This window comes from Plasmodium brasilianum, chromosome 1, assembly GCF_023973825.1.
Source record: "Plasmodium brasilianum strain Bolivian I chromosome 1, whole genome shotgun sequence".
Taxonomy (NCBI): Eukaryota; Apicomplexa; class Aconoidasida; order Haemosporida; family Plasmodiidae; genus Plasmodium; species Plasmodium brasilianum.
Window position 1 is genome coordinate 1071840 of NC_090114.1, and position 19657 is coordinate 1091496.

The 19657-nt window shown below is 31.6% G+C and overlaps 3 protein-coding genes across 3 annotated transcripts; 1 reads left to right on the plus strand and 2 right to left on the minus strand.

The window, feature by feature from the left end:
* Positions 1 to 160: 160 nt before the first annotated feature.
* On the minus strand, positions 161 to 7305 carry MKS88_000548 (adenylyl cyclase beta; the record flags this gene model as incomplete). Its single annotated transcript, XM_067216613.1, has 5 exons — positions 161 to 235; positions 511 to 954; positions 1184 to 6517; positions 6739 to 6984; positions 7213 to 7305. The coding sequence occupies 5 exons, from the start codon at positions 7303 to 7305 to the stop codon at positions 161 to 163; spliced, it is 6192 nt and encodes a 2063-aa protein (XP_067075783.1).
* Positions 7306 to 10195: 2890 nt separating this feature from the next.
* MKS88_000549 (inositol 5-phosphatase) lies at positions 10196 to 14478 on the plus strand (the record flags this gene model as incomplete). Its single annotated transcript, XM_067216624.1, has 3 exons — positions 10196 to 12150; positions 12204 to 12600; positions 12820 to 14478. 3 exons carry the CDS (start codon positions 10196 to 10198, stop codon positions 14476 to 14478), a joined length of 4011 nt encoding a protein of 1336 aa, XP_067075784.1.
* A 944-nt stretch (positions 14479 to 15422) lies between these two features.
* Positions 15423 to 18841, minus strand: MKS88_000550 (cyclin-like protein; the record flags this gene model as incomplete). Its single annotated transcript, XM_067216634.1, has 3 exons — positions 15423 to 15474; positions 15652 to 15709; positions 16063 to 18841. The coding sequence occupies 3 exons, from the start codon at positions 18839 to 18841 to the stop codon at positions 15423 to 15425; spliced, it is 2889 nt and encodes a 962-aa protein (XP_067075785.1).
* Between the last annotated feature and the right edge of the window lie 816 nt (positions 18842 to 19657).

The window sequence follows — 19657 nt, forward strand, 5'->3', positions numbered from 1 at the left end:
AAAAAAAAAAAAAAAACAAAAGAAAATTCCATCAAAATTGAAGCAAAATTGAAGCAAAATTGAAGCAAAATTGAAACATAAATGGAATTATTAAAAATGGCACAACTGTTCATAATTTTCCCAAAATGGTTATGTTATATCTTTTTTTTTTTTTTTTTTTTTAATCTTCTATGTACTTTTTGTAGATTTTCCTTATGTACTGCTTTTCTTCGTTCTCCAGTAAATCATTTAAAACCTGCAAAAGTAGACGAGAAAGGGGAAAAAAATATATATATATGTACGTGCATATATGTGAGTGCGTATATATTTGCGTGTATAAGGGCTGCTAAAAAAGAATTATAAAAGGGGAGTCGTAAATGTTCTCTCTCGAATTACAACACAAATTTGCAGCAGCTTTTTGCTTAATTAAATTTTCCTCTTCTTCCTTCTTCCTTCTTTTTTGTTTTTTGTTTTTTGTTTTTTCTTTTTTTTTTTTTTTTTTTTTTTTTTTTTTGTTCTTTTCGTTGTAACCTTCTTCAGAGAAAAGTTTGCTATACAAAAAAACACCTCCTCATCTGGTACATTCGAATGTTTACTAAACAAAGAACGACGTTTGTGCCCCTTCTCACGCAGACTATTCATTTTGTTATATAAATCTCTGTACACAAAGTTGATATTGTGTATTGAATTAATGTTGTGTATATAGCTTGTATTGTGTGTAGAACCGTCGATGAGTGTCGAACTGACGCCATTTTTCAATGGGTCAACTTCTTTGTTATTATCTACCCATACAAGAAACACATTTTTCTTGATTAAACTTACGATAACTCTTTTCAATTCAGATTTCGATATATATTTTGGGTAAATACATTCCATTTTTTTAATGTTAAATTTTTCATTAAAGAAGGAGCAAAGTTTCGCTAGCAGTTGCTCCTCCTGGTTTAAGCTGTCAATTAGAGTCATGCAGTAGGCCGTCTGCAAAGAGAGAAGGCAAAAAAAAAAAAAAAAAATTAAGAGGCAGTCACACATACAAACATGCAAATATTCAAATATGAAGATATTCAAATATGAAGATATTCAAACATGCAGATATTCAAACATCCAATAATACAACGGAGCAGATAACGAAACAGGCAAATGTGCATATACACGCGCGTGCCTCGAAAAGCGCCGACTAATTGCGCACCGTTAAGAGTTGTCTTACCAGTCTGGGAATTAACGGAGCCTCATTTAGATCTCTAACTATTTCCATTTCATATTTACACTTTTTTTCATAATTTTTTGATAGCTCATCTTTCCCATCACTATTTGTACGTGTTAAGAAATTACCATTTTCTTCATCCTCCTCTTCCCCTTCTTCTTCCTTTTTACACTGGAAATTCATTATTTCATTTTGCTCTGTAATTATGCGTTTGATATTATCATTCATATAGGTATACGAGGAACAGTTATCTGGAGCGTTAGTACGTTCGTGAATACTACTACAGTTAGAACTATCGTTAAGGGTGTTCCGTTCCCAGAAGTCAGTACGCACATTTGCACTTTTAATTTTCATTTCATCAGATGTATATGTTGTTGGTGCAAATTTTTCCTTTTTGAAAAAATGTATTTCTTCTTTAAGTCCATCGAATTTAAAGGAGGAATCATTTTCTTTCTCTTTCTTAGTGTTTTGTTCTAGTTCTTCTAAGTCATTCACGTATTTGAATAGTTTCATGTAATTATTTTTAAGTAAATAATACAAGGTATATTGTACAAATTTAGGAATACCAAAGCAGGTATTGTGTAAATAATCGATTAATTGGCTATCTATTTCATTTTTATTAACACGCAAGCATAAGCTGACAAAGTCATATAAATGTTCTTTGTTAAATTTTTCTAATTCTATATGTCCATTACACTCTTCTGCATATCTTTTTATTTTGTTACGTTCTTTTACATGACTATTGTTCTTCATTCCATTTACAAACATAAATATTAAAGGCTTATGGTTAGAGTTAAGAAATGGATTACATAGAGAGGATTTCTTAGGTTTAAGGGAGAGTAGTTGTTCATCATTTGATGTGCTTTGTTTGACATTATTGCGTATACAATTTGTGTTATTCTCTTCTTCTTTCATTTTTTGCTGAGCAACGTATAATAAAATATTATCATTTATATTTGGATACAACGTTTTAAAAAACATTTTGGGGACGTTACGTTTATTAGTAGTAGCTTTTTCTTCTCTGAACATTTGAATAATATTTTGACTATTTTCTTTTTCTGACTTGTTCATAATATTTTTTTTTTGGAAAAAACACCCATCATTGGAGTGTTCCAAGTGTGTATTAATCTCATTGATAGGTGAGGACTCGTTATTTATATTCACTTTGTGATAACTTAGTTCCTCCGTTTGGGTAAAATGCGGCATGTGGTTAATTTCAATTCTGCTTTTTTCGCATCTTTCCGTTCTGTCATTAGTTGAGATTACAGTATTTTTAGTTCTCTCACTTGTGCATGTTTTTGACTTGAAGGTCTGATCATAATAATTATCCACTTGTCTTTTTAAGGAATTATCATTTAGTTGGACATACCCTGTATTTATTTTGATGTTTCCCTTGGGATGGTCTGTACCTTGATCAATGTGATAGTCCTTTTTATCATGAGCACTGTCTTGACGGCTTTCACATAAGGAATCCCCCTCTTTGTTAGCAATAACTCCAGTGTTAGTATTACTCCCCTTGTTAGCTGCTATCTCCTCGTTAGCTTTTACCTCCAAGCTGGACGCACCCCCCTTGCAGAAGGAACATCTTCTGCAATGACTCCTCCTCCATTCCTTTACATTTTTTTGTAAATTTTTTAAAATTTCTCTTCTCTTATACATGGCTAACTTTGAAATGCTCTTGCAAATTTTCCATGTGCTTTCCTCAACATTTACATTTAAAGAAGTTCCTGCTCGATAGTTAAAAATAATGAATGTTTGTTCATATAATGTGAAATAATAAATCATAGAGCTTATAATGCGCACTCTATTATCCTTCATATTTGTTTTAAAATTTGTATGCACATAGTCATATATTACATTATTGTAATTATCTTGTTCCGAAGTGTCAGTTGCACTACTTGCGCTTTCTTTAGTTGGTTTGTTACTGTAAGGATTTCCCCTCCTTTCAGTGCAGTGAAAGGCATTGTTTAAGTGATTTTGTTTTTCTTCCATCTTCAAATTTTGTCCTAAATGTTCTTTACTCGGTTGTTCCCCCCACCTAGGTTTGTCCTTACTGTGGTACTTTGTTCTGTTGGTCAGTTTGTCGTCCTCTCGGTTGTCCATTTTGTTATTCACTTTGTTATCCTCTTTGTCATTCACTTTGTTATTCTCTTTGTCATTCACTTTGTTATTCTCTTTGTCATTCACTTTGTTATTCATTTTGTCATTAAATTTGGCACTCACTCTGTTATCCATCTTGTCATCCACTTCATCCTCTACTCTAATTCCTGTGTTTTCCCCCATTTTATCTTTCCTACTACTCACTTTTTTCCGCTTTTCTTTTCCCCTCTCTGTTTTCCCCTTCGAGTTACTAAAGAGGTATTCTATGATGGTCAGAATTTTTTTGCACAGGCGACTATTTTTTTTATTTCTGCTCTTGGATTCATCGTTACATGAGGAGTTAGCATTTTTCCGTTTCTGCTTTCTGCTTTTTTGCACTCGGGGAAGAGCAGATAACCCCTCGGTCACTTCGCCCGTCAAATCGTCTGTATCTTCTCCTGTGATTACACCTTCCTCTTCTGATTCTCCCTCTTCATCAGTTGGATCTCCTGTACCCACATCAGTTTCCTTATCCGCGTGTGGGAGCAAATTCGCTTTGGAATGTTTTCTAGTAGTAGTAATGCCCATATGTAGTCCCCTCTTGCTAACCTTTGTTTGAGGAATAACCAAATCGTCTACAATATTTAACATACATTTGAAAAACCAATGATGAGACGGATGTGTTATCTCTCTAAGAATATTATAATTATCACCAGAGTTTATTAAAATATTTGTTTTTCTCATACTGCACAATTTCCAAGTGCTCAAGATATCATTACATAAAATTTTCCATGGCAATAACGGATTAGTTATATTTATATATAGCGCACTTGGCATATTACTAATACTAAATAATTTATAGTTGTTTAAATTCTTTGTTATTAATTTTATTAATTCAAATATTCCTAGATTTTCATTTCCCTCTAGATATAAAACCCCACCGATGTGATAAATTTCGTTCAGATTAAAATAATGAGGGTCATAATACTCATGTAGGTATAAAGGACCACTATGATCCTTATAATCTGTACATAAATGATTTTTTATCTTGCTGTAAGGAGATAATCCATATATAATATTATGTTTGATATCACCACTGAACCATGTATCTTGGGCACCTTCTTTTATAAAAAGCCCAAGTTTTTCATTTTCCCTTACGTGCAGTGGGCTTCCCTCCCTTTGACTTTCCGTCAAGTAGTAGTGGCAGTCTTTCAAGCTCAGCAGATGCCTTATCCTATCTTTAAATTTCATTTTGTAATAAACTAGCAAATAATTCTTGTTGAGAAAGGAAAAGTCTGTCACTTCATGGTAGTCCCTCCCGCTGCAATGCCGTCTTCCATCGGTCCATACGTTGTTAGTGTGCGCACGTCCATTACTACCACTCCCATTATCACTACGTCCATTACTACCACCCGAATTTTCACCATGCTCACTGGTACCACGCTCATTACCACTATTCCCATTTGCACCACTCAGAATTGCGGTGCCAGTGTGGAAATGGCTTGACCTGGAGGAGTCCAAGCCCGTGGGTTCCGGATTACCACCATGATTGTAGTTCTCACTCTCCGCTAGTAGCTCCTTATCTGTAAAATAATTTTCCTGCTCCGAGTTATTGTAAACAGAGTTGATAGCGTCTTTGTTAATAGTCCCTATTGGTGAGTAAATTTTAATTAGTTTATTTTTCCCTTTAACTTTTATAGAAATAAGTTTTTGAAAAGATATAAAATGTTTACAACTATTGAATGTATTTTCATCTACATATATTTCTTTATTCCCAGCTTTACAGCATAGTCTAGCAGCAATATTGACAGCGTCTCCTAGAGCTGTATACTCTTTTCTTATTTTATTTCCTACTATACCGCACCAAATTCTTCCCGTCGATATGCCTATGCTTCCATTTAATTTCAACGACTTTAAAGCGTCTATTAATCGAAAACAAGTTAATAATGCTCTAACAGAATCATCACAATGATATAAAGGAGGTAAACCAAACATTATCAATATTAAGATCCCTTTGTCATCAAAAATAAATTTGTTAATAGTACCCTCCATTGTGAACACAGCCTTCTGAGTTAATTTCATTATACTATGAGCAGAATATACGCCTATCATAGTAGATGTGTCAATATCTTTTACAGATACAAATATTATCGTTACTTTTCTTATTTCGTTGAAAAAGATATTACATCCAACAGATAATTTTCTATACACTATGTCAGGTATAAAACTTTTTAGCAAAAAATAAAAGTTTTCGTACATGATACTGTTGTCCCCACCTTTTCTTTTCTTTTCTCCACTTTTCGCATTTGTTCCACTTTTCGCATTTGTTCCATTTTTCGCATTTGTTCCATTTTTCGCATTTGTTCCATTTTTATTACTTTGTGCATTTTTTTCTTCTACATCTACTCCGGCTGCTTTCCCACCTTCTTCTTCCTCTTCCTCCCTTTGTTCTTCCTCTTCTTTCTCCTCCTCCTCCTGTTCATATTCCCTTTTCAATATTTTCATATTTATTTCCTCGTTCATTTTTATAAACAGATAAAACTTCTTTTTACACGTCTCTTTAACTACTACTTTATCCTTTACATTTTTATAAAAGGAATGGGCTAAAACGCTTTCCCCATTTTTTGCTAAGGCCTCCCCAACTCCTATCTCTTCCAGTGGTTTCCCTGACAATAAATAGTCTCTTTTATTTAAAATATTTCCTATTTGTAGGAAGCTAACTTTTCCATATGTTATAGCTATGTGTACTTTTAAATATTTGTTTTCTATTGGAGTAGGGAATTTATTCAACAACTTATGGATGTCTATGCAACATCCTAGAGCTAACAGGCATATCTTTCTCACCTCCTCTATATTCTTTCCTTTTCTTCCCCCCTTCTTTTTGTCATTCTCGTTGTCCGATGGGTAGTAATCCGAGCTATCGTTGCGTGTGCGGCCCACGTCGGAGTCTGCACTAGCTTCTGCACTAGCTTCTGCACTGGCTTCTTCATTGGTTTCTGCATCCACGTTTACTTTTACTCCTGATTTTACTTCTTCCTTTTTACTCTTTTTATTCATCCTTTTCTGGGTTTTGTTGAGTGGCCATATAACCATCACAGCATCTCCACTGAACTTTATGATATCCCCACCCCAACAGTCGATAATTTTAATCAAAATATTAAAAAATTTGTTTAAGCAATTTCCTAGTAACTCTGTTCCATTCATTCGTTTGTCCAGTTCCTCGGCTAAATTGGAAAAACCGCTTGCATCGCAGAAAAACTAAAAAAATTGAAAGCCACGAGGGGCATTTATGGTCGCGCTCGTTGGGCAAGTGCATGTAAATATATGCTTGTGCATATGTGGGTATAGACACATACATGTAAATACATGCTTATGCACGTGCGTGTATATATGCATATATGTAAATATATGTTTGTGTACATGTATGTATATGCATGCGTGCTTATAACCGCACGCGTAACCGGTGTGTGGAGCATTACCACAACTGCATTCAACTTCTGAATGATGAGGTTGGTGAAAAACTTATTCGGATCATCACATTCGCTATACACTTTTAACAAAATCTTTGGAAAGAATGACTTGAACATTAATATATTTTCATTTTCTTTTAAAACATTCTTATATTCCCTTTTATCCTTTTCTTTTATCCTTTTCTTGTTTAACTCATTTTCTATAATCCGCTCGCACTTTATGCTGAACCATCGCCAATCGGATATATATTCATTCTGAATGGGATATGAAAGGGGGGAGAGAAAAAAAAAAAAAAAAAAAAAAAATGAGAGACACATTGAAACAAAAATTTATAGCGTCCTGATTTTTTCTTAATTAGTCCGCTTTGCAAATATGCACACAGTATACGTACGAGTGAGAAATGTGCTGTGTAATCATATATTTTTTTTTTATATATATTCCTCTCTATCCTCCATTCTCTGAAAAATGCTCTTTTTTCCTACCGAGTAGTCTTTGCTTAGCTTATTTGATTTCTCGAATCCCAAATTCTTGTCATCATGGTTCTTCAAGTAGTTGCTAAAGATGTTCTTAATCATTTTTTATTAATTTACAATTGTTTTTAGGAGTTTCACATTTTGAAAAGGACAACAGAAAAATATGGTCCTTTTTAAGGTGAAATAGTCGCTCTTGGGGAGGAACAAAAAAAGGAGTATTGTAATAGCACATACACACATGCATACAGGTATCTACCTATTTACGTATATGTGTATGGGGGTACATATATATATATATATATGTACACATGTATGTACGCATTTACGTATATACGTGTATACGTTCGTGTACTGAGCTGTGCGCGTGTACGCAAAAATTTTTACACTAAATGGATGCTTTATGTCGTGTAGAACTATTTAGGTAAAAAAAAAAAAAAAAAAAAAAAAGAAAAAAAAGAACACGCTTAGTAAGAGATAAACACAAAGGAAAGGAGGTATCAACGTAAGATAAACAGAGGAGAGCGTAATCCATGGTGCGAATTACGCACTCGCTTTGAATGGAAAACTGGAAACCGCTAATCTGTGCTTATCACTGCTTAAAATTTGATGCGGCAAAAAAATGTATAAACACTTGTACACATGTGCAAGGTGCATAAATAATGAAAAAGGTCATCTTCTACAAAAGGAACACAAGTCCTCTACTGCTTACACATGAATGAATTTTCAAAATGTAAAAATGAAAACTTGGAGTAATTTGAAAGGTAGTTGCTTTTTTTTTTTTTTTTTTTCCTCTTTCTCTTATTACTTTTGTGTTATTTGAAAATAATTTTAAAGAACTATCTATAGAGTTTGAAATTTTCTATCATCCTTGAGAGGAAAACATAGTGTAAAGATGATGAAGCGAAAAGGAAGAGATAAAGATGATGGAACAAAAAAAAAAAAAAAAAAAAAAAAAAAAAAAAAGACTACTCTTTTTTTCTGCAGTAGTTTCAGTGCGCATAGTTTAAAAGCACCTTCATTAAAAATGTTCAATTTGGTTATGTGCAGAAATGCCGATATACCTGCGCACACACATATTTAAATACACACATCTGTGCACTTTTTGCAGCATATATACACCTACACATACGTGTAATCATATTTCCACAACATAATACGAACGCTCGTCAGAAAAAAAAGCAAAGATTGAATATGCAAATGATACTTGGAAACAAACATTTCCGTAGAATTATTCTATGTACATGCGTAAATAAATATATATATATATATATATATACGAACATATATGCATACATTTTTTTTTTTTTTTTATAAGTACACATTAAGTTGCCTGTACAATTACAGGAATATTCACGTGCCCATATGACTTTTGAACATGTATAATTTTAAAAAAATAAAAAAATAAATTCGAAAAAATGAAAAAATAAATTCGAAAAAATGAAAAAATTAAATACGAGAAAATGAAAAAATAAATACGAACAAATGAAAAAATTAAATAAGAGAAAATAAAAAAATTAAATACGAAAAAAATATAAAAATTATATACGAGAAAATGAAAAAATAAAAAAAAAAGAAGAAAAAATAAGAAGAAAAAATAAGAAGCTAAAAAAGAAGCAGCATATGGCAACACATAGCATTAAGTTGTAATGGAATGCAAAAGGTTGCAGTTGGTTGCAATAGGTTGTCTTATGTTCCTATAGGAAGCTATGTATTGTTATAGGAAGCTATGTATTGTTATAGGAAGCTATGTATTGTTATAGGAAGCTATGTATTGTTATAGGCTGCCATGTGTTAACATATGCCACCATATGTTAGCATATACCTCCATATGTTAGCATATACCTCCATATGTTAGCATATACCTCCATATGTTAGCATATACCTCCATATGTTAGCATATACCGCCATGTGTTTACATAGATCGCCTTTTATTGCTATACATTTGCCAATGATTGCCATAATTTCAACGCTTACATAGGAATATAACTGCAGGTAAAACTGAGGCACTGCCAAAAGGTTTTAGCTCATCCAAGTTAAAAAAATATAACATGTTAGTAGGAGTTACAAAAAATAATAAAAAAATAAATAAATAAATAAAAATAATAATATAACAGACTGATGAAAAGAAGAGGCGGAAATGAAAAAAAAAAAAAAAAGAAAAATTGCAGAAGGGGTGAGAAAACACTAATATAATGCGGCAAAATGGAAAAGCAGCTTGAAACAAAAAATAAATGAAAAGGGAAAAAGTAAATGTTCAAAATTTTTGAAGTGTAACATTGAGCGTGCATAACGAATAGTGCAAAATTATACGGGGCAAACTTAAAAATGTAAAGAAAATAAAGCGAAATGTAACTTGGTACATCAAAGCACACCGTATGTACCAGCATAAACGAAACATACCACGAAGCGACAAGGCAACGAAACAGCGAAGCGCCATAATGCAAAACAAATAAAATAAAAAAAAAAAAAAAAAAAAAAAAAAAAAAAATAAATATATATATAAATAAATAAATAAATAAATAAATAAATATATAAATAAATAAATATATAAATAAATATATAAATAAATATATAAATAAATATATAAATAAATAAATATATAAATAAATATATAAATAAATATATAAATAAATAAATATATAAATAAATATATAAATAAATATATAAATAAATAAATACCGTGACATACATTCAGCGCGAGAAAAGGAAAAAAAAAGGAAGAGAAACTTTGGGTAGTTTTACAAAAAAGAGGAAAAAACTATTAAAGCGTGGAGGTGTTTGAAGGCATAAAAATGATAAAGCATAAAAGTGCAAAAGCTTGAAAACATAACAGTGCAACATATCAGTAGCTTTGCTCAAAAGCGTGGAATGTAAAATTTGAATGAACGAATTATATGGGTAGGAAGTGGTGCTTCTGAGGAGGTATTGAAGGCGTGCCAGCGGAAAATATACTAATGATAGGCTTCTAACGGTAGGCTCCTTTGCTCAAACGATGTACGCGTCCGGGCTATGTGCGTTTAGAAAATTTAAGGTGTACGCAAACATGGACAGTGTGTTCATTGTGGGAATTAAGAAGAAGGAAGAAACGTATGAGATAACGGAAATTGAAAAAGCAAAGGAGGTGTTAATAAAACTGAGTGTTACATTATATTCAAAAGGAGCATGCCGTACTTTTATAAAAAATCGTAGATTGGAATATTTATGCAAATGTGAAGGTATCCTAGGATGTATACGATTTTTGAATTACCCCTACTTGTATGTATTAACAAAAAAGGAAAAAATAGGATGCCTATTTAATGAGCATACCATATATTCAGTAAAGAATGTGTTGTTGGTACCATTTAGGGAAGATATATTTGAAAACTTCAATGAAGAGAATGATTTGATACAATTATTTTATAATAACATAAATCATAAATATATGTACTTTTCCTATACGTACAATTTGGCACATAGTGTACAGGATAATTATTTTATACAAAAAGAATTTCTGAAAGGAAATACAATATATAATAGATTTTATAAGAATAATTATATATGGAATTATTATCATTGTAAAAAATTTATTAAGAGTAATGTATTTATATGTTTGTTTGTAGTGAATGGTTATTTCGTGCAATCAAAATTTTCATGTTCAGGTAAAATTGTTAATGTAACATTTGTAGCTAGAAGAAGTAATAAATATGCAGGTACTAGATATAGAAAGAGGGGTGTGAATTCGAAGGGATATTCAGCAAATGAAGTAGAATCTGAAATTATTCTGTTTGAAAAGAATAATCTGAATGCTATTTTATCTTATGTACAATTAAGAGGGTCAGTACCTATTATTTGGAATCAATCTATAAATTATACATTATTAAAAAAACCCAAAATAAAATGCACAAAGAATGATATAAACTTTACTTGTAGTAAGAACCATTTCCAATTATTATTTCGTAAATATGGTTATCCAGTTACTGTCGTAAATTTGTTAAGTAAGAAAAAACATAGTGATGAAGATAATTTGTCCAAAGAATATAAAGATTGTATTGACACATTAAATAGAGCACTACCTAAAGAAATTCAAATTGTCTATAAACATTTAGATTTAAGAAAAGCATATAAAATAGGTACTAAATATACACAGTATAATTTAAAACTATTATTTAATTTTTCCATAAAAAATATAGGCTTTTTTTATATACATAATTCCAAGCTTGTTTTAATGCAACGAGGAATACTTCGATTCAATTGTGTTGATTGTTTAGATAGAACAAATGCTGCTCAACTTTTTTTAAATATTTACACATTTATAAAATTTATGAAAATAATTAAATTACTAAAAAAAAACAATATCAATATAAATGATATATCTCATCTATCCCAATTGTATGAACAATTGGGGGATGCTATTGCCAAACAATATGCTGGATCCACTGCTCATAAGAAATATACACCAGGACAGCATATCAATTTTTTTATTCAGTCAAAGGAATTGTTTACATCTATTAAGAGATATTATATAAGCTCATTTAACGATTTGGAAAAACAAAAATGTATTAATTTGTACCTAGGTGTAATTGATTCCAAATTGGAGCATATTAAAAATTCAAACGAACTGGACACCTTTGTGCATAATGTGTATTTCAAGGATAGAGGGTGCAACCCCTTCTGGTGGGTTATACCCCTGGAGCATTTCTACTATAAGGTAGAATCGCTGTTCGAATTGAAGAGGAAAAGTGGATGGGCAGACGCTAACGATAGAAAATGTGTTAGCAATAAAGAGAGGAAAACCACTCTTCATCGCCAGAAAAATATGCACAACTTACCCAAAGGGACGATTACAAGAAAATGGGGTTCTTCTTTTAATTTTTTTAGGAAGAAGAAAAAAAGAAACAACAAAATGAACGAAATAAAAAATGGAATGGGTGCAGATTGCGAGGGTAGGACACGTCAGCAGTGTGGGGGGTATACCCTCATATCCAACCGTTTAGATGAATTTTCGGCAAACGAAAAAACAGGGGTTCAAAAAAGAAAAAAAAAAAAAGTAGTGGTAGAAGTGGAAGTAGCAGTGATCATAATAGGGGCAGAAATGACAAATGTACTTATAATGGCAGCGGTAATAAGAAGAATGGTCTCCTTTCGCCAAAGGGGTGGTCTAGGCTATGTGCACCGAAAAAAGAGAAAAAAGATATGATTAAGGACATGTACAAGAATTTTAAATTCTACCGTTGCTTTAGTAACACAAATATATTTAGACATCTTTACAATGTGAACAATATGCATGACGATTTTATTTTAACCAATTTCAACATATCGGAAAGAAAAGAATTTAATAATATGAACTCTAATGGTGAACATGCATTTTTTTTTTGTGAAACAATAGAAAGAGAAGTGGAGGAGAGGAAAAAAAAACAAGTTAGTTGTGGGACTTTCTCCTTTTTGCACATGTTTACACATTTTGCTCATATATACAAATATTACAATGTATACAAAAGAAATTTTCATTTTTTTTTTAAAAATAAAAATATATTTCGATATAAAATATGGCGTTTGATTGCTTGTTATAATTATTTGAATTATTTAAAAATCTATTTTAATTTTTTTTTCCTTTTCTACTATTGTTTCTGTGTCAAGTACAACGTAAAATTGGTGTATATGCACCATTTGAACACATTAGCGGAGCAGAAGGGGAATAATGTGCGTAATGTGAATAATATGAATAGTAAGCATAATGCTTATAGTAGGAATAGTGTAAGTAATACGAAGGAACAGGAAGATGCACTGCGATGTTCCACTACGCATGCAGTACTTAACGTGAACACGTTTGAGAAAGAGGTGCAGCACGTCATTGAAAATTTTAAGAAATACAAAAACGTTTCATTTGTACTAGATTCCTATTTAAACTATTACAATGTTAATAAGGTAGCTTATAATTACATGTTGGTAAGTGCGTCGTCTATTGTAGGCGCCGAGGGAGAAGGAGAAAGAAAAAGAAAAAGAAAAAGAGAAGAAAAAAGAGGAATAAGAAGAGATATAGAAAGCAGAAGAAAAGAAAAAGGAGTAGAAAAAAAAGGAACAAAAACCACGCTCAGGAGGGCAACACGAATTATAAAAGAATGGTCGACTAAAAAACTCAGAAGTAGAGGGCATGTATTGCTTTTAAGTAATAACTTTACTGAAGGGAATCACTCTGTACGTGTTCTTAATTTGAAAAATTCCTTCTCATTCGAGAAAGGTACACCAAATAGAGAAAGGATGAACAGTTTTGTTAACAACATCGATATAGATACACGTGATGATGAACAGTTAGATGTGTATCACATTAGAAGGAAAATCAAACTTAATAGAATAAAAAAGAGCGTACAAGGAACCTTTGTGTCAGAATATTATGTACCAAGTTTATATAAAACAGTGAACACAATACATGAAGAAGAATGTAAAAAAAAAGAAGAACGTAAAAAGGTCAACATGTCTTATTTGTTCTGCCCAATATACTTTAATGTTAACTTGATAAAATTTTTTTTTTTTGTTTATTACCATTATTGGGTAAGGGAGAGAGGTGCTACGGTGGGGCCAAATATTCTGTCACTGCTGCAGGAAGAGGTACAAGTTAAACATAATTGTAGTTGTAATGTTAGTAGTGGTAAAAATATCAGTGGGGATAGTGGGGTTCTACCCGAGCTGCCTTACAATGCGCAGTTTTTGCTTAAAAAGTTGTTACGTTCCCCTTCAGTGGACGTATTTTTTTCCGAGTTATACTTGTCATGTATTTACAAAACACATCATTACAAAGAATTAAATTTGTGTTTCTATGAAAATTTAAAAACAGCTTTTTATAATAACACAAAAAGTAGTATAAAGTCTGAGGAGAAATTATTTATAGAAGAATATAATACATTTGAAAATATATGTAAAAAAAAAAAAGAGGTTTCATTAATAGATAAAAAAATAGCAAATGAGATAAACCAGAATTATAAGTCACTGGAAAGTAGATATTTATCAGTAAAGAATTTTAATAAAAAATATTTCACTGAAATGAAACATATAAAGCAACGAGATGAGAAAATAAAAAATTCTTTTAACAAGAAAAATTCCATATATAATAAACAAATGAGCGATTATATTATTATGTTGACTTATTTTAAGGATTACATCAAGAAGAGCGAGAAGAAAAAGCTCAAATGGAAACATACATACATAAATGATTTTAACGTCTTAAGAGATAGAATTGAAAGTCATATGAATTATCAGCGGTACTGTGACCCGATGAGCAGGGAAATTTTCCTGGCATAAAGCGGGGGGCACATAAGCATAATTATGTATATGTGTAAACATATGTGTGTATATATGTGCAGGCCTAGGGAATAAGGGATACATGTAAGGGGAGCTTTAAAACGACGCAGTTGAGCAGAGAGGACCTGCACGTATGTATGGATATATACACGGACATACGTATATATATATATATATATATATAATACGCTCGCATTTATGTGTATGTGCATACTTTACCGTTTGTGGTGCGAATACGTGCACATTCCAAATGAATACACGTAATAATGCGTATTGTTTTGTTTTACTACGTTTTGCTACGTTTACTTTTATTTTTTTGTTTGTCCGTTTTACCGTTTAACTTAAAAAATAAACTTAATATTTAAAGTGAATACGTAAAAGTTTATCATATTCTCCTCTCTCCTTGAAAAAAATGGAAAGAATTTTTTTTTTTTTTTTTTGGGGTGCGGGAAGTCGTTTTACGGAAGCATTGAATACGGTTCAGTCTGTGCGGAAAATGCATACCACAGTATAAGTAGGGTGAGCTACTTACAAAGAAAACATATACAAAAGTGTTTCATGGACAAGTAAGCTTCATATCACAACAACCATTTTGATGATTTGAAGGAAAAGGAAAAATCAACTACACGTGTGGTAAGTGTGTAATAAACATGTAATAAGCGCGTAATAAACATGTAATAAGCGCGTAATAAACATGTAATAAGCGCGTAATAAACATGTAATAAGCGCGTAATAAACATGTAATAAGCGCGTAATAAACATGTAATAAGCGCGTAATAAACATGTAATAAGCATGTAATAAGCATGTAGTAAGCATGTAGTAAGCATGTAGTAAGCATATATAACATACATGTAATATACATGTAATTGTTAAAAAAATTGAAAAAAAAAAAATAAGAGGCACAGTTTTGCGTTCCCATTTTTAACAGATTTCGATGGAGAATTTAGTGATGAACTTGTCTCATTTCTCGTAAAGCCATTTTTATCCTGTTTATACTTTTGAAGATGAAGAAAAAAAAAAAAAAAAAAAAAAAAAAAAGTGTACGCATGAATGTTCAGGTTTTTTTTTTTTTAAAAACAATAAAATTTATGTGTGCGGGTAAATATTCATGTATTTTTTTTTTTTTTTATAAACAAAAATAAAAAAATGTACATTCTAAAATTTATGCCTACCGGATGGGGTCATCGTAGCTAACTGTTCTGATAAATTTTGTTACTTTGCTTTCAAAATCTGCAAGGGGAAAGTAGAAGATAAAGGAGAAGACGTTGATAAGATGACAAATGAATGGAGGACAAAGGAATGGAGGACAAAGGAATGGAAGACAAAGAAATAAAAAATACAGCAATTAGACAGCTAAGAAATTTTGAACAAGTCATGCGAAATGACATTTATACGGATTAAAAAAAAAAAAAAAAATAGCCAAAATATGGTTAAAAAATTATGAACACGTCATGCGAAATGGGATTTGCACGGATCAAAAAAAAAAAATAAAAAAAATAACAATAATTCGGCTAAGATATTATAAACATATCATGCGAGAGGACATTCATACAGACTAAGTAAATGAACACAAACTGCTTAACCTTCAAAGGACAGAGTTTTAAAATTTAATTGACCGTAAACTATCTTTAAGGAAATATATGCCTTTAAGATACAAGTAACTATGATTTCTTTAGACGTAAATATAAGACAGAGTGGGGTTTTGTAAAAATCTAAAATAGTTAAAAAGGATAATTTCTCAAGATGATTTACTTGATTTTCCTGTATATAATCTTCCATTATAAGAACAAATTGACCAAGAAATGTTGGAAATAAATCGAAGGATAATATTTTTGGTTTTATAAAGTAATTAAAACTTTTTAGTACTTCTCTCTCATAATATGTTATAATTTTTTGCATCAGCTGTAACTTTTGCCCGGAATTATTCAACACCCACTTTGAGGATGAAATGTAAATATTTCTCTTCTGCTGTTTACACAGCTTTTTGAACTTTTTTATCAAGTGCTTTTTTTTTCCTTCATCGTTGGTCTGCCCGTTTATCTTCCCCTCTGATGTGTTCCCCCCTTCTGCATTTCCCTCCGATGCGTTCCCCATTGCACATTTCTCTACAATTTTCTCTTGCTGTCGTTCCCCTTCGCTGCTCCGTTCAGGGGCGCTTGCAAATTCGTACTCGGAAACATCCTTGCTGTTGCACTCGGACAGGTACGAGCTGAAGCAATCGCTAACATCACTTATATTGTTTATGTCTGATATGTGTCCTTCACTTATTATACTGTTTATTACCAACAAATCATAGTACAAGCTCTTTATATTTTTCTCCTTCTCCTTCTCTTTCTTCTCTTTCGATTTTTTTTCATCAATCGATTGCACATCAGTTTTTTTCAAACTGCTTTCATTCCGTTTTTTCCTATCATCATGAGTAGAAATTTTTCGTTTTTTTTTTTTTTTTTTTTTTTTTTCCATATCGCTTATTTGTGAGTCATCTGTAGGATTGAACTTATTATTCTCTTTATACTTCTCTATCTCTCTTGCTCGTACATTTTGCATAAACGTTTTGAATGTATCTTCGTTCGAAATTTCCAAGTTCGTTTGGTAGTGATTTATCATCAAGTCCAGTTCGATTTTCTTAATTTTTTTTTTCAGTCTCTTTTTTTTATAAAAATAGTTGAGTAGTTTAAAAATAACTTTCGGTATGTCATGTAGCTTTTTCGATTTTTTGTGATCCTCAAAATCTTCTCTCAATTTCCATGCTAAGAATATACAAGCACCACCTATAAGGTAAGCTATCGAGCTTTTTTTCCTTTTTAAATATTTTTGGTTGTATTTATGCATATAATGCAGAGCTAATGATATGGTATATATAGATAGATATAATTGTTTACCTAATATTATAATAAACTTTGAAATATTTAAAACATAATTTCGATACTTTTTTTTTCTTAAAAATTTCATGTAATATTCTTCATCCGTATTAAAACACATATTAACATCTAACGCGATGCTTAGTTTGTTGTATAGCTCTTTCTTTATTTCATATTTTAGCTTATCAATATCGCTTGTAGTGCTATGAGGGTAGTCCCCATTAGGGTTACTCTTTTCATTTGGACTAATCTCATTACTCTGACAGCTTTGACTACTGTGACTGTTGTTATTAATGATACTTCTTTCATTAGTATAATATCCGTTATTGATGTGACTACAATCGTTATTCTGCTTAGTATGACCATTTTCATTAATTTCTCCAGTGTTGTTCCCTTTCGAAATAACCCCCACTTTACCCCATTTGGCACATGTGGCATTGTCCTCCAAGGTACCAGTGCTTTGACTAATAAAATTTTCTTGTTTATCATCCAAAATAACTGAATCATCTTTTGAACTGTTCAAAGAGAGCAAGTTATCCTCTTTATGATTACATAAAATTTTACTAACTATGTTTGTATTTTCAAAGGAACTATTTTCAGCTATATTTTCACTATTCGATGTGCCATGTAGATTGGCTGCAGATCCATTTGAACATTTTTCTAGTAAATTGTTTAAACCTCTTTGTGCATTCTTCAAACTTTTTGACTCGTGTGTAACTTTCTCATCAGCACTCATACAACTGTTACTTAATTTTTCTTTCGTTTTTTTCTCACTATCTTTTTTGATCTCTTCACTTGCTGTGTATGAATTAGGGCTACTACTTAAAATGGGTGAACAAATTTCCACCTGACCTTGTTCAGAAATGTTTTCTTTGTTAAAGGATAATAACTTTTTATTAATACTAGAAATTTTTTGAGCTTCATTTTTGGACGATTCCTTTTTCCTTTTCATAATATTACATGAGTAGTTCATTTCATCGCTGGGTTGACCCTTGTCATTTGGTTTTACATTCACGTTCTTGTTCTTGCTAGTCCAATTGGCGATGTGTTGACTATATTTACTGTTATGCACACCATTTAAGTTAAGATCTTCTTGGTTATAATACTCCTCTTGTTGTGCTTTTACTTTAGTACTACTTCTGGTACAATATATAAACTTTTGCTTCTTAGCAGTTGCACTCTCTTTTGAATTATTAAAATGAAAGAAATTCTCATCATTGCCATCTGTGCATTCTTTCACTTCTTCACATATGGCATGTTGATTTGTTTTTATATCATTATTATGGGTATCATTAGTCATGCTTCCTTTTTTCTCTTCTTCTGAATAGCTTATAGAATGGCTTTTTTTTGCACTCTCCGAATGATTTTGTGTACTTCCCCATAAATTGTTCTTAACGATTGGCACGTCTTCCTCTCTCCCTTCATTTCTTCTGACTTGTTCATGTTCAGTTCTTCTAATTACATTTACATTATTGCAATTACTTAATTCAACGATTTTCATGTTTTTATGAATGCGCAAATCTGTCTGGTGAAACTTTCTTTACTTCCCTTATGCGGTGGCTTCTCTACTCTGCATGTACCTTTTATCATCCATAAATTATGTATACTGCGCAACAGGCAAGATCCGGGTAGTTCGCTGTTACTTATCGGTTAGTTATCGGTTAGTTAGCGGTTAGTTAGCGGTTAGTTATCGGTTAGTTATCGGTTAGTTCGCGGTTAGTTATCGGTTAGTTCGCGGTTAGTTATCGGTTAGTTAGCGGTTACTACTCCAGTCACTACTTTTTTTTTTTTTTTTTTTTTTTTGGCCGGTATCCTATGTATATTTACGGATTACCTGCTTGCGGTCTAATAACTTTTCATTACGCTTGATGTCTAACAGAGGGGTGGGAAACGCGCGAACGAGGGAGTGTCAATGTGTATATATAATAACTAGAAATACATAAAATTGTTTTTTCCCCCCCCCCTTGGTGTATTTTAAATCTTCACCTTGGCCTTTTTGTCCTATGGTTAGCATTTAACAGCGTATTTTTCATTCACAAATGGTAGCAGAAATATACATGAACAAGCGTGCAATGAATAAAGGTAGGTGTGATGGTCTCACTTAAATGTCAATATTTCATCTTTTACTTGTTTTCTTATTTTCTCTCTATCCTTTTACTTCTTACCCTTTTATGCATTTATTTCTTTCATAACTATATATTATATATATTTAATAAAAAAAATTTAAAGGTCACTTCGAGCTGTACATATATAATATATATTATATAATACAGTGTTAAAACTTTGAGGTTTGCATAAGATTTATAATGAAATATAC